Source organism: Rhinolophus hipposideros, assembly GCF_964194185.1.
Source record: "Rhinolophus hipposideros genome assembly, chromosome: 2".
In the NCBI taxonomy this organism is placed as follows: Eukaryota; Metazoa; Chordata; class Mammalia; order Chiroptera; family Rhinolophidae; genus Rhinolophus; species Rhinolophus hipposideros.
The window spans coordinates 95,067,145-95,082,816 of record NC_138048.1 but is presented as its reverse complement, the minus strand read 5'-3'; the positions used below and the strand labels follow the sequence as shown (position 1 = coordinate 95,082,816).

General features: G+C 39.1%; 1 protein-coding gene across 6 annotated transcripts in view; it reads left to right on the top strand.

The window, feature by feature from the left end:
- Positions 1-15,672, top strand: part of APP (amyloid beta precursor protein) — a 251,072-nt gene that overhangs the window by 56,928 nt on the left and 178,472 nt on the right. For all 6 annotated transcript variants that reach the window (XM_081064208.1, XM_081064206.1, XM_081064205.1 and 3 more), the window contains exon 2: positions 3,632-3,799. In XM_081064208.1, coding sequence (XP_080920334.1) covers positions 3,632-3,799 — 168 coding nt within the window. The remainder of the gene's footprint in view (positions 1-3,631; positions 3,800-15,672) is intronic.

Sequence of the window (15,672 nt, the reverse complement as noted above, 5' to 3'; positions counted from 1 at the left end):
TGCCTGTTTTGTAAATAATTTATTGGAAAACAGCCATACCCATTCTGCATATTGTCGCAGGCTGCTTTTGCATTGTTACAACAGAGACTGTATGGCTCACAAAAACCTATTAGGTTGGTGCAAAAGCAATTACGGTTTTTGCAATTACTTTTAACTTTTTTAAACTGCAGTTACTTTTGCACCCAACCTAATGAAATATTTACGTATTGTCTGGCCGTTTGCAGAAAAAATTTGCACACCTCCTGCTTCAGAGGTTAAGTAGAATGGAGGAAAGTGTTTATTGTTCGTTTTTTCAGAGTAGATCAAAGGCTATTCATGGATGTATTATGGAGCCGGAGAAAAGGAGGAGCATATTAGATATCTATTGCTGTGTTAACAGGTTCCCCAGACTTACTGGTTTAAAACAACAAACATTTATTATCTCGGTTTCTGTGGGTCAGGAATTTGGGAGTGTCTTTGGGGTGTTTCTGGCTGCAGGTCTCTCTTGAGGTTTCAGTCATGTCAGCCAGCCCTACAGTCATGTGAGGGCTTGACTGGAGTTGGAGTTGGTTTCCAGGCTCACTCACATGGCTGTACACAGAAGACATTGTTTCCTCCTCACTGGGGCACAGGGGCCTCTCCACAGGGCTGTGTCGTCACACCATGGCACCTAACCTCCCCCACAACGAGTCATCCCGTGATGGGATGGGAAGAAGCCGTGGTTCCCTTTATGACCTTGCCTTGGAGGTCACACATCATTTTTCCCCTATTCTATTCGTTGCACAGACAAACCCTGATACATGAGGGGCAGGCACTGACAAAAAAAGCGTGGTGATTTCAGTCTGGATTATAAATTCCTTCAGGGCACAGTCCTTACTTTATATATAAATTCATATATTATATATATATTACAAATATATTTTATATCCTCCATAGCATCTAATTTAGGGCCTTATCTATAGGTATCTGTTATTTGAGTTTTCCACAGTGTTACTATCTTGCTACTTATTTCAATAAAATTGGCAGAATTTGTATTCTCATATTTAGGATCAAGACATGTGGATTTCCTCTTATTCCCTCAGGAAAGCTGTTGAAACATAAGTGTGTAGAGCATTCTGCTTAGGCTGCTTCTCGGCATCCTTTGGAGATTGAGCCTCTCAGTTTCTGGCTTAGAAGTCGTTGGAGGTGGCAAGGGACCCAAATTGGGGTGTTGAAGGGTCCCACCTATTGTTCCTGACAGTGTGATACTGTGGCCTCCTCTGGCCATATAGAGACAGAATTTTGTTACTGTGTTTCCCCGAAAATAAGACCTAGCCCGACAATCATCTCTAATATGTCTTTTGGAACAAAAATGAATGTAAGACCCGGTCTTATAGTAAAATAAGACCAGGTATGCGGACAGAACCCCAGAAAGCAATTTCCAGGCCTTCGGCCTCACATAGAAAGGTGCTGGCTCTGGTAGTAAATGGCCATCAACTGTGATCAGATGGCCATCAGCTGTGGCTAGTTGGCCGTCAGCTGTAACCTGTAAGCCATTGGCCACTAATATAACTGCGTGGCTACTCTAGCGAAAAAAAAAATGGGGGCTAGCAAGAGTGGATTGCAGAGAGGGGAATGCCGCCGGTGAGAATATGGTGATATGACTCCCCTACTTATGGCTCCGTGGGTGTTCCTTTCTGGCCTCACCATGTCCTGCGTTCTTATGTGGGGAGCGGGACCAGAGACCCTGCAGGCCACCCCGCACGACACCGGGTCTTAACATTTATAGTAAAATAAGACCGGGTCTTATATAATATAATACAATATAAAATATAATACCCGGTCTTATATTAATTTTTGCTCCAAAAGACGCATTAGAGCTGATTGTCCGACTAGGTCTTATTTTCAGGGAAACAGGGTAATTATATGCAAAGTAGAACTGAAAATGTAGAAGAGGTTGCCTGAAACATGGTTTTAAAGGTTTTGCCAAGAGTTTGCACTCAGGCGTGTGACAGATCTCAGCTGGGTTCAGTGCAAGTTTTATTTATTTATTTTTTAAAGACGTAAATCCTCTCTTGTGGTTGAACAAAGCACATGTGAAGATGACTAGAATGGACAGATGTTTGATCTATTTTTACCTCTCCATGGGGAGAAATGTCAGGAAGATGTTGCTTTAAGTGAAAACTCTCAGTGCAGTTTTAGTTGTTTTTCTTTTTTCCTCCTATGAACAATTTTTTAAATGATACAAGTTATTATTGAATCATTCAGTTCCCTACTCCATAAATGGCTTCTGTTGGAAGTTAACTCTTCTTGGCATGGATATCACACGTTGATTTCCTCAGCAGCTCAATTTAACAAAGGAGAAATTATTTTGCTTAATATGTCTGTTGATGTCTTGGTTTCAAATAACACTTTTACTCCTGTGAATTTAGTTTTCATCCCTTGCTGATTTTTTTATGTGTGTGTCGATATCAGAACCCATTAAATGAGGTAGTACAGATATTTCAGGACTTCCATATTCCCCTTTAAAAATATGTACGTGAACGAATCATTTAATAAAGCTAATCTTTATATTTAGAAAATATACAAAGGGTGCCATATACACATTTTAAGAAAGGAAAACTATTAAAATTGTAATATTCTATATACACCGATTACAAAAGATGAACAGAGTTGACTTCTGCAGTTACAAGAGGTGCTCAAAGTGGTTACCATCACTGTCCAGACACTTCTGATTATGGCGAACTACTGCTTGAGTAACGTTGACTAAAGTGTCCACTTATATACATTTTTGGCACTCCTGGCATTTACATTAAGGTGATACCTATGCACAGGATGGTTTGGAAATACAGGAGGGCACTCCTTTCCAAGTTATTTTTGTTAAATGGTGCATTGCCTGCGGTGGGAATTGCTCAGACCTATTGAAAGCTTCCCGTACAGCAGGGCGGCACTCTCTCTGCTGGGCCCTGCAGGAGACCTTGTTGCCTCCTTGCGCTGTGGTTGGGAAGATGGGACATCAGCACCCAGCACCCTTAATGTACTCTTAAGCCGAGAGTGTGATAACCAGGAAATGCTCTGGGGAAAACCAGTTAATGGCCAACGTATTGTTATATTTGAGCATGGTAAATTGTACAGTAGTTTTTCTGCTCAAAAAATTATAATGGAGTCACTTGCTAAGTTATAATGCATACTAGGACTGTGCCTTCAGCTCTGAGAGGTGACACACGTGACCCCCAGACCTGATCATCAACGCAGGACATGGTCTTGTTCTTTGTGTCAGTCAGTTGGAGGTTACTATGAGAATGTGGTTTCCTCCAGAGTGATTATATCTATTGCAGAAAAACATTTTATTGTCAGAACCTTCCAGTAGACACCACAAAAATCTGCCATGTGAAAATGGATAAACTTTTCAATGAATGCATGCCTCTTAATATTACTAATGTTTTCATTTCAATGTTAAAAAAAAAAAGACATCGAGGTTGTGGGAGGTGTATGTAGCATCCATAATACTTAAAGGAATGCGGAAGGCAGGCTTGTCGTAATTGAGAATTAGCAAGAATAGAACTCTTTTTGGTATTGTTGTCTAGTTCCACACTCCATTTTACAGCCCTTCCCCTGATCTGTGCCCCAGAACTATGGATTTCTACAACTAACTGAACCTTTGTTTTTTCAGGTGCCCACTGATGGCAATGCTGGTCTTCTTGCGGAACCCCAGGTCGCCATGTTCTGTGGCAAACTGAACATGCATATGAATGTGCAGAATGGGAAGTGGGAGTCAGATCCATCAGGGACGAAAACCTGCATTGGCACCAAGGAGGGCATCCTACAGTACTGCCAAGAAGTAAGTCCCCTCGGGTTCATGTGGGATCACGTGCATTTATTTATTTTTTTGTAACTTCTTAAATATTTGTGTTTTATGGCTTATAGTGAAAATCTTTGTTCCTCGTGATTCACTATACCATTGATATATTTAGTTGCTTTACTCCCTGCATAAGTGTTTTTTTAAAATTATGTTATGACCATCAATAAACCAACTGAGTAAAATATAAGCTATGTTGGCACTTTTCTGTTATCTTTGACGCTATACAAACAAGGTATTGTGTTCAAAAGTGACTAGAATTAAATTTCCTCTTTTTATATTACCAATTTGATATATTTTAGTTCATTTATTTCTGTTTGTATTCCATTCTAGGTTTTCCCTCCTTATTAATTTTACTTTATGAAAAAGTAAAATGTTCACATTGTTAAAACATTGAAACTATAAACAGTTACACTCAGAAATCTCACTTGCCACCCATCCTCTGTTGATAAACATTTTCATTGTTCCTGAGTTATCCTTTTTGCAAAAGGGAATGTTTATTTTTTTTTCTGTATGCACTGTTGTGCACTTTGCCCTTTTTTTTATTGAAGTTTATTGGGGTGACAATTGTTAATTAAGTTACATAGATTTCAGGTGTACAATTCTGTTATACATCATCTATATCTCACATTGTGTGTTCATCACCCAGAGTCAGTTCTCCTTCCATCACCGTATATTTGACCCTATTTATCCTCTTCTAGAACCCCCCCAACCCCACTTTGCTCTTTTGACATAACTTTTATATGCTGGAAATCACAGCTTCTCCATATGTAGAGATCTGTCTTTTGCATAATTCTTCCTAGTTTTCTTGCTGTTGCATGCAGGGTATTCCTTCCTTATTAATGCAGTTTAAAATCACTGGAGTCCCAGGCATTTTATCCCTCACTCACTAGACACTTATCTATTTTAGGACATGTGGCTATTTATGTTTTAATAACATTTAAAGGAATTAGTCTTACGCATTTTGGAAAAGGAAGATTCCTTACCCATCATATAAACAGCAAGATAGCCTGGAAACATTTTTTTGTTGTTGTAATCTTTTATATACTTGAAAATTTCCTGTAGTCTTCTTGGCTCAAAAATAAGTGTGTAATGAAATACACACACACACACACACACACACACAGACATTTTAAGAGATATTAACGCTTTGGTCCACGTTGCTCAAGCAGTAGTTCACCATAATGAGAAGTGTTTGGACGCTGATGGTAACCACTTTGAGCACCTCTTGTAATTGCAGAAGTCAAACGTGACTTGTTATCAGTGTATATTGATTATTACAATTTTAATACAGTTTTTTCCTTTCTCAAAATGTGTACACATTTTTTTGGCACCCTCTGTACACATACACGCACACACACATGATGTATATACAAGTATATAATTTTTGGTAGTACTCTAAGAAAGGACAGTCTCTAAATATTAACTTTTATGTTTTGAGAAGCAAAACAGCATGTACATATCAAAATATTATATAGCTAGTGATTTTTATCTTTAAGGAGTATGAATCATGATGTGAAAAGTAATTATGTTTAAGTAGAAATCATTAGTATTTAAGTGCTATTTAATATCTTTTTCAAAACATTCTGCCTGCTTATTTATTAACTAGGGATTGATAATTCACTTTTGCCCATTTATGACATTTCTAAAATATACTCTTTAGAAATAAAATTCACATTCAATGAAAGAGTTCCTCTAGTACAATTTTGTACATAAATTATGACTTTGGTAAATTGAAACTGTGTGTGCATGCTTCTGGATATACATACAAATTATACATTTTGAATGTGAAATAAATTTTTTTTTAAAAAAAAGGCTAGAACTCAAATTTAGTCGGTGACTTTGACCACATCGTCATTTTCTGTTGAATGGTTCTTTTCATGTGTGTATCAGAGTTTGCATCTAAATTTTTCCTCCCTTTGTTTTACTTAGGAATAATGCAATATTTTTGCATTTGCATGACGGCGCTATACAAATTACTCTCCTTGACCTTGGGAATGACCCTGATTTCTACGGCACTTAGAAATCCCAAGAGTGCCTGGGTAGCTTCACTTCCTGTTTCAGTCTGTTGTTTGTCTCAGGGCTAAGCCACAGAGTGGTTCTTCTCAGTCTCTCTTTGCCAGATTGTTAGTGGCTGTGGAGTGGAAGGGGAGGAGAGTAAGCCCCTTGGTTGTTTCTCCTTTGTCTTGGAAGTCTGGTATTATCTGCCTGCATCAGCTCACCACCCACAGAGGTCTTGGAGGATGATGCACACAGGCCAAGTCTTAAGATGAATTAGACAGAAATTAGACTGGAGATGTAAGAAAGGGCCCAAACATCAGGCCTTGTGAGCCCTTCTCATGAATTTGGTCCTGAACTGTAACAACAGGAAGTCATTGAAGGTATTTATTTATTTTTCAAAGGAAGGGAATGACAAGAGATTTGTGTTTCTAAAAGCTATGCTCTTGCTTTGTCACTGTCTCCCCAAGTCTTCATTGCCATCAGGGCCTACCCTGCTGGAGACTCCACTGCTGCACTCTCCAGACAGGAGCCGCTAGCAGCATGTGGCTGTTGAGACCATACAAACTGGTGCATGCTGTACGCAAAAGACAGATACCATATTTCGAAGATTTACAGGAAAGAAGCGATGTAAAATGTCACATCAATAATTTTGATATGGATTCCATAGTAAAATAATGACCTTTTGTGTATACTGTTATAAACAGGTATCTGTTACTCAATTGTAAATATATGTTATTAAAATGAATTTTACCCATTTCTTTTTATTTTTTAATGTGGCTTCTATGGAATTTAAAATTACATAGGCATTACATTTCCAGTAGGTTGCATTTTCATGGACCTGTGCTGCCGTCCCCCTTTACCACATGCCACCAATGACTGGGCTCTAAAGGTCTCAGACCCCACGATCTAACAAGAGGGAGAGGGAAGGTGCAGTGAAGAGTTCTCCAGAACTTTACTGGTGGTTGGGAGTCAGGATTATGTGGTCCTTTTTAATACATCTTTCATGAAAAATATTTTAATGCAAGGTAATGAATACCTTTTCAGAGCCCAATGCTTCTCTCTTCACCAAACAGTATATATCTCTGGGTGCTAAGGATGCAATGATGAGTAGAACACAGGACCTGTTCCTAAAGTGGGATCTAGGGGAGAGAAAGGCTTGTCAAATAATGTTAGCAAGATAAAAACGGGCGATGTGAGGATGGCACATGGTGACAATGATCACAGTGCTACTACCAAATCGCTTTTATTGAGCATTAACAAAGTGCCAGCTACCTTGCATTTCACTCTCATGATGCCTTTGGGAAAGAGTCCTGGGAAGGAGCCTTGGGGAATTGGCAGCATTTCAGGGGAGCAAAGAGAAAGAATGGCATCAGTGGAGGAGCAGTGGCCAGAGACCTAGGATCAGAACTAGGAGATGTTATGTGTTGGAAGTCAAGCCAGATTGGTTTCTGAACGTGGAAGGTGATGACACGTCCAGCGTGGTGTTGCACCAAAAGTGGTCGAAGTATAGATTTTGACAAGGCAAAATCGTCACTCTCTTGCAAAGTGAGCACCCATCGAAAATTTTATTCAATTCATTGTTTTATGAGGTAACTTGAAAGGTGTTCTAACTAGTCCAGTTTGATTTGGAGAGATTTAAATTCTTTCTCCAACAAACTTCATTTTACAACTAACTAGAGATCATCTGCTCTGTATTGCATGCGGCAGGAAACACTTGCTCTTGCTATTTGTTTCTATAGTACCTACCCTTATGGAGCCCTAAAATAGCATAGTCAATAGCCAGTGAATCAGAAGAACACACCCTGTAGAATCTGAGCCTCTTTCCCCACCACCCCCAAGCTCTGGAAGACAACACCTGCATTTTACTGCTAAGACAGACACCCACTAATCTTTTTTTCTTATTTCTAAGTTTTGGACATTGTTGTATAACAAAATGTTCTAATTTGGCAAATAAAAGGTCATTGTTGATCTTGGGATAGCAATTTCGATGAACTAGAAGTGAAATTGCAGTAGGTTACATGAATGGATGGTGAAGACATCTGTGGACTCTGAGAGTAGACCTAGAGCTTGAGGGCAGTTCTAGGAAAAGGGAAAGGCTTTGTTTTTTGTTGTGTCTTTGTGGTTTTTTTTTGAAAGAAAGGAATTTGGCCTAAAGGAAGCTTTAAGCTAAACTGTGGGAAGGGTGGGTGTCTATCATATGAAAACAAGGCTAAGGTATATTGGGAGAAATGAGATCCAGTGGACAAGTGGGTGGCTGAGTCTCAGAAAGGAGAGGGAAAAAGGGAAAGGAAATGAAAAGATGGGGAAGTAGTAAGGGTGGGTTAGTTAGCCAGTTTCTGTTACCAGATGACGGAACCCACCAAACATCTTACACATGGAGGATATTTTCTCCCACAGATGGGAAAGATCTTGGGGTGGGGTAGAGTATAGAATTTTAACGAAGGCATCCAGAAACAGTCTTCAAATACTGGAACTAAAACTCAGTGCTGCCTGGAATTTCTCTATTGGGGTCCCTCTTGTTTTCTGCCTATTCTTTATGTTCATCTCATTTTCTCCTGCTAAGATGGGCTTCCTCTAGGAGGCTAGGAAAGATGGCAGTCAGTAGCTCTGGAAGTAGCTTGTCTTCCCAAGTATGTTTTGCCAGTGTGCATTGTAATTTCAAGGAGAGATTCTGCTAGGCCCTGCTTTCGGTCATACATCTACCTTTGGCACAGGGACTCAGTGCTGGGACTGGCCTTCACTGGCCATGTGAGTGTGTGCGCTGTTTGACAGATAGACCTGAGCCGCATGGAGTGGGGAGAGGGGATGAAGGTGGCAGGGGGCAAAATAGAAATATAGACTATATTCTATATTTCTATATAGACTATATTTCTATATAGACTATAGAAATAGTCGCAGTCCAACATGCGGGGTTTAGAAATACCGTGGATTAGCAAAGTTTTATAGGTTGAAGAGTGGGTGGCTGAGGGAATTCATGGTACATCCTAACTTGAACCAGCTTTGGGGAGAATATGGATGGGGGTGAATATTTCCTCAGAACTTTTAAACAGAGTTGGACATTTTCTATTGAATGATGCATCGTGAACTACATAGAATATTCCTTATTGATATTTTAGGGTCTTCTTGCTACTTCCCACTTTGTAGGTATTTTGATATTTTTCTCTTCTATAATTAGAATAACGAATAATTTGTCGGATTGAATTTTTTTGTTATTGGAAAACGTTAGTTTTCCTTTATTCTTTTCCTTTTTAATTCCATGTTTTTATTTTTGACAGTATTGATTGATTCCTTGAAAGCCACAGGGAATAATATTCATGATTTTTCTACCTCCCCTTCTCACAGGTTTTGTGAATTATGTTTCTTCTGTATTTTTAACATTGTAATTTGACAGTCTGTTCTTTTGGCATAATTCCCGTAGTTGGAAGTTCTCTCTTTAAGTGAATTCATTGTTTACAGCCAACCCTTTTACCAGAGCATCTCTATTCTTATTTATTGTGATTCCTCCTTTTATTTTTTTTTTGTGTATCTGTCACCTTAGTTATTTCCAGAAGTTGTTGTTCTTATTGAACAATGACTTAATTAGGTATAGAATTCCAGGTTAATGAGCATTTTTGTTCAGCATGATGAAGATATTTATCCACTATATTTTGTCATCTATCATTGTGCAAATTCCTTTAAAAAAAAAAACAGAAACCATTACTATTAGTTACCATTTACAGCGCTACTCATTTACTGATTATTTTTCTCCCAATAGTGGTGAATAGTTTTTTTCTTTTTGTGCTTACTCAGTCCCTCTTGTGACCAAAACACAGATGTTTTAGAGACAGCTGGCAGAGTGAGAGAGGCAGCTGTTAGCATTCTCTGGACCTAGGACAGAAGGAAATCAATGGAACGCATGACCATGACCTCATTTTGACTTTTTGCGAAGCAGTGTAACTCACTTGTAAAATTTGTTTTTTCAGAGGATTTCCCCAAATAAGCTGCACGTTGTATTTGTTGACACTTAGCTTAATATGATGTGTGAAATATTATTATTTTGGTGAATTATCTAGTCTGTCTTAATCTCAGGTTCCTCTCAATTTGCATGTGTTGCTGTTAGTTTTGTTGTTATTATTATAAATACTATCATTTTTACTCCCTGATTTCTTCTGTCCTATCATGGGTCAAGGGGAAAATTAAGGAGAAAAGTAAAAATTGAGTCTTTTACCTTTGTTCCTGGTTATAAGCCCTTATAAAGTTTTATTGGGAAGATAAACTTATGGTTTAAATCAATTATTTGTTTAATCTGCATTTTTATCCCAAATCCTCCAAATTCTAGGTGCCCATATATTTCCTTCCGTTTTCTGGTCATCATAGTTATACTTCTTCTGCCCAGTCTTCGTTCAAATATTTGCCTTTCTTTGTATTTTTCTTTTATCAGCACAGTCAGCACAATTTGAGGATTTTCTTTCATTTCTTCATCAAATATGTATTGAGGACTGCTGTAATACGAATGCTTGTGTCCTCCCAACCCCATTTCATATATTGAAGCCATAACCTCTAATGTGATGGTATTTGAAAGTGGGAACTTTGGGAGGTAATTGGGGTTAGATGAGATCATGAGGGTGGGAACTTCGTGATGGGATTAGCGTCCTGATAAGAAGAGACCAGAGAGCTTGCAGAGTTTGCCCTCTCTATATGCTCACACGAGGTTTGCTTCTGAGGAATTATGCCTTCCAGAAGTTATACTCTCCCCTGGAATATTGGTTGGACGTAAGACTTGCTTTAACCAGTAGAATGGAGTGGAAGTGACACAGGTTCAGTTCTGGGTCTAAGCCTTAAGAAGGCAAAGAAATTTTCTTTTGTGCTCTGGGAAGGCAGCCATGTGGACAAGTGCAAATGGGAGAGAATGGAGGCGTTCAGTCAGTAGCCCTACCTGAGTTCCCAGCCAGCTGCCTGCACCAGCCATGTGTGCAAGGCTACGTTGGACCTTGCAGTCTTCCCTGAAAGTACTCTAGCTGACACCACCATGTGAAAAAGAATTGCCCAGTCAACCCACAGAATTGTGAGATAGTCTAAATTATTACATAGTAGTTAGTTTTCAAGATGACTCCCAGTGATACTTGCCTCCCTCCTCTGAGCCGTGTCTACATGTGCAGTCCTTTCACACTGTGCAGGGCTGACATATACGAACGAGTTTGGACAATTAAGTTCGCGAACTTGTTGCAATAATATTGCTAACCGTTTTTGATACCAAACGGGTTATTCATTATGAATTTGCACCAACTGGACAGTTAACCAAGTGTACTATTTGGAAGTGCTGAAAAGGCTGCGTGAAAAAGTTAGACGACCTGAACTTTTCACCAACAATTCATGGCTCTTGCATCACGACAGTGCACCAGCTCACAGGGCACTGTCTGTGAGGGAGTTTTTAGCCAGTAAACAAATAACTGTATTGGAACACCCTCCCTATTCACCTGACCTGGCCCCCAGTGACTTCTTTCTTTACCAGAAGATAAAGGAAATATTGAAAGGAAGATTTTTTTTTTTTTTTGACATTCAGAACATCAAGGGTAATATGATGACAGCTCTGATGGCCATTTCAGAAAAAGAGTTCCAAAATTGCTTTGAAGGGTGGACTAGGTGCTGGCATCAGTGCATAGCTTCCCAAGGGGAGTACTTCGCAGGTGACCATAGTGATATTCAGCAATGAGGTATGTAGCACTTTTTCTAGGATGAGTTTGCAAACTTAATTGTCCAAGCTCGTAAAACCAACAAAGTATTACAGAAATCATGGTGTGTGACTTTTGAGGCTAGGTCATTAAAGACCTGTGGCTTCTATCTTGCATACTTTTGCCATGGCGGAAGTCAGCTGCCATGTCATAAGGACACTAAGGATCACTGTGGCATGGGCATGGCAAGGAACTGAAGCCTCCTGCCAAGTGTAACCTAATCAAGCCTTCATGTGACCACAGCTGACATTCTGAACCCTCAGCTAAGCCACTTCCAGGTTCCTAACCCCACAGAAACTGTGAGATAAGAAATAGTTATTGTTCGAAGCCACTAAGTTTTGGGATAGTTTGTGTACAATCATAAATGATCACAACAGACGTTCCCTCAATTATTATTTTCCTCACTGGTCCTTTTAATAGCAGCTTCTTCCCTACATTCTATACTAGATGCAGAAAGTGCTGCCATCACTGAAACAACTTGAAAATAACTATATAAATTATTCATCATTTAACAGCCTAAAGTGGCCGCTTGCCTTAATGAACAGTTACAGTACCCAAACATTGGCCTAAGGAACCAGAAGTCTTATAAATATAAATAGAACAAAACTAGGATAATATTCTCCTTGAAATGTATTAAAGCCTAGGAACAAAAATGAGAAGTTTTAGATTTTACTGTCCTCATAAATGAAATGAAAACATTTTTTAAAACATTGTTTTATTTAGACCAAAGGCTTGGGGATGGGAGAAGAAAACATTGGAAGTGTCTTTTGATTTTTTTCATCTGAAGGATCTTGTTCCTTCCCAAATTTAGCAAATATTTATTGAATATGTTCAGGAGAGGATGTTGTGCCATGTGTTGCTGAGTGGCGACAAGACACCACTTTTGGCTCTTAAGAAGCTTATATACGAGATGTGATCAAAAAATACGGTGAATATTTAAATTTTCAAAAATGTATTACAGTAAAAGACATATTACCATTAATACCCCTCAGAATACTCCCCCTCACTTCAAACAACTTATCCCATCATTCTTGCCACTTTATGAAGCAGTTCTGGAAATCCTCTTTTGTGAGTGTCTTTAGTTTCCCTGTCGTGGCTGCCTCCATGTTCTGAATCATTTTTACTTTGGGGAAGAGCCAGAAGTTGCATGGTGCCAAATCTGCTGAATAAGGTAGATGAGGACACACTGTAATGTTTTTATTTGGCAGAAATTGCCATTATACCAGAAGAACTGTGTGACACGGGGATGATTTACAGTGCGCTTTAAAACACACCTTCTCAACCGTAGCTCACACCAGACTGACTCCACCCAACAAGTTGAAACTTGTCACACACTGTGACCTAAGGTTCAATGCACCACTTCCCGGATTGAAGAACCTTGCCTTTCTGTTGGATGGCACTCGGTAGCAGCATTCACCTAATTTTTCGATCACACATTGTAAATATTCAATTAGATAAATTGAAAAAAGAAGTGAGAAGAGTGGAAAGGTGGAACAGGCTGTAAAGTAGAGGAATCTTGGTTGTAAGTCTGGCGATTTGGAGTGTGATCCTAGAGATAAGAATGAGCTATGGGATTGTTTTCTGGGCAAGACACTTTTTTGAAGTATTAGCCAGTGTCCAAGGGTAGGTTGGATTGGGGAGAGCAAGGAATTCAAATTTCAAGATGTTAGCACAGAAAGGAACATGCAAGATCACCCTGCTCATCCACCTCACTGTATACGAGATGCTGTGAAAAGGGAACTTTTGGGGTCAAGTGCAATGGGGGGAACACGGCCTTTGCCGTTGGACAGACCTCCATTCAAATCCAGCCTTTGCTCTTTGATACCTGAGCAGCCCAGGCAAGCTGCTTCACCAGTCTTAGAGCAAGTCTCCCTTTATGATAAGAATATGCAGATGTGTGTTATAAAAGTTAAACACTGTCAAATTAAATGACAAGTATGAGTCTCAGCACCGTTCTTTCTCCTCTTAAGGAGAGAACGTAAAACAATGTAGGTCCTGCCGCCTGCCCTCGGTATCCCTAACATCCAGAGCACCTGGTGTGAGGTAGGGGCTTGGAGCAGGTGTCAGTGGCTCTGCCAACTCACCCTGGGGGCAGGTCTCTGGAGGGAGTTTGGAACAGGTGGAGCCTCAAGCAGTGGCAGAGATTTCCAGCTGGGAAAGTCAGACAGGTGAATGCGGCTTTGTGTGTCATCTCTTCTATTAGATTATGGGTATACTCGCTTTTCCCGGAGTGTTTTCTTTTCCACAGCTAACGATATGGTTTTCTGTTTCTTTAATGTTCTTTCTCTAAATGAACCATTGTTTTGTCTGTGAATTAGTAGGACCACCGAACAGAGCAGGCCAGCACCCAAACAAAACAAAAACGACCTTTTTTCTGAGTTGAAGAAAGCCATTAATTTTGCCCAACTTTCTCCTCTAAAACCTGTAACCGAACGTGGGATTCCCAGACAAGAGTTGGTTCTCAGCCTTGTTGTTTTCATTCCATCAATGTGGAATTAAAATTAATTTTAACAAACAAACAACACATGCGATCTTTTTAATCTAACCAACTTCGAGGGTCTACTGTACACGGTGCTGTGGCAGAATCTGTTGCACACATTTGGCCATTTTGATTTTGCTGTGTGCTGTCCAGCTTTGTAGTCTTTCAATTGATCCACAAATCACAAGCCCATATACATTGTGTTGTGGTTTGGAAAAGATCCAAAAATTCCTATTCGGTGAAACAATTTTCAATTCAAGGAATCCAGCTACCTATATATGAGAATTGATATATCATATGCTTTAATGGCTGGTATAAATATAGGGGTTGCTTTCACAAATCCTAGGATTTAGAGGTAAAAGGGATGAAACCAGTTTGGATTTTTCTTCACACAATTATCATGTTATCAAATTAATGTTTGATTCAACATTTCGTCTTGTTACTGCCTATATGCATACTCTATTATTACATATTTGCAGTAATATTCTTCAGACTTTTATATTTGACATTTTGTGTATTAAATTTTTTTTTTCCTGGAGTAAATTTTCTTTTGCTTTTTAGCTCTATTGAGGTATACTTAGCAAATAAAACTGTAGTGTTTGGATATTTTAAAAATAAGAAAATCGGCCATAAATTGGGCAAGAATGAGAATCTAGGCTTATATGTATATGTGTACACATCTGTTTGTGTTCTCTCATTTGTGTTCTGTCTATTTTGGTGTGCTTCGCTCTCCACCCCCCCCCCCCCGCACTCCCCCCCCCACACTCCCCCCCCACCATTTGTTTTTACATTCAGCACTTCGGAATAAGCGTGAGATCAAACAAGGTTCTTGGACAATATTTTCCAGCTCTGAATATAATTGTACATATATAACAATGTATTTATACACAGTGCGGAAAAACAGACTTTGGCCACATTATTGGGAAATAGGCAATGCCCCACAGCCTTACATGTCCCTTGCTTTTCCAGGAGGCCGTCATTGTACAAACAGCACCGCTCACACTTCCCATTATTGCAGTAGTGTTTCATCAGCTGCACCTTCCCTCTCAGCACCTCGTTAAATTGTAAGCAGAGAACATTTTCAGTTGGTTTCTAGTTCTGTTTCTCAATTAAATTAGTTACTATGTTTCCAATATCTCTAACTATTATTAAAAGAATTTATGTTGAAAACAGTTTGATAGGCTTTTTCTTTGTATTCCAGACATGTTTAAAGGAGGAAGTTCATCATTTAAATCCAGAAACAGAAATGTATTGTTTAGGACAGACTTTGTTTGGGTTTGTATGCTAACGTGTTAGTAGTGTTACACTTATAATTCATGTCCACTTTGACTGTTCAGAAATGGCAGCTACTTTCGGTATGTTCCAGCTCCATCGATTTCATCTTCTAGGAAATGGAACGATTGCTAACTGATAGAGAATTACATGACTTGCTACATATAAAACACTTGCAATAAAACACTCTGACACATAGCAAATCCTCAGTTATTATATATTTTCCTTATTCTCCTCTTGGATATGTTCTTTGAGAAAAAAACGGATATGTGAAAGCTTTCAGATGAAGATATCCCATGATTAGGCTACCTCTGTACCATTTTGCTGTAGAGTTTTTTTGTTTATTTTTAAAAAATTTATTAGGTAACAGTGTGTTTTTTCTAGGACCCATC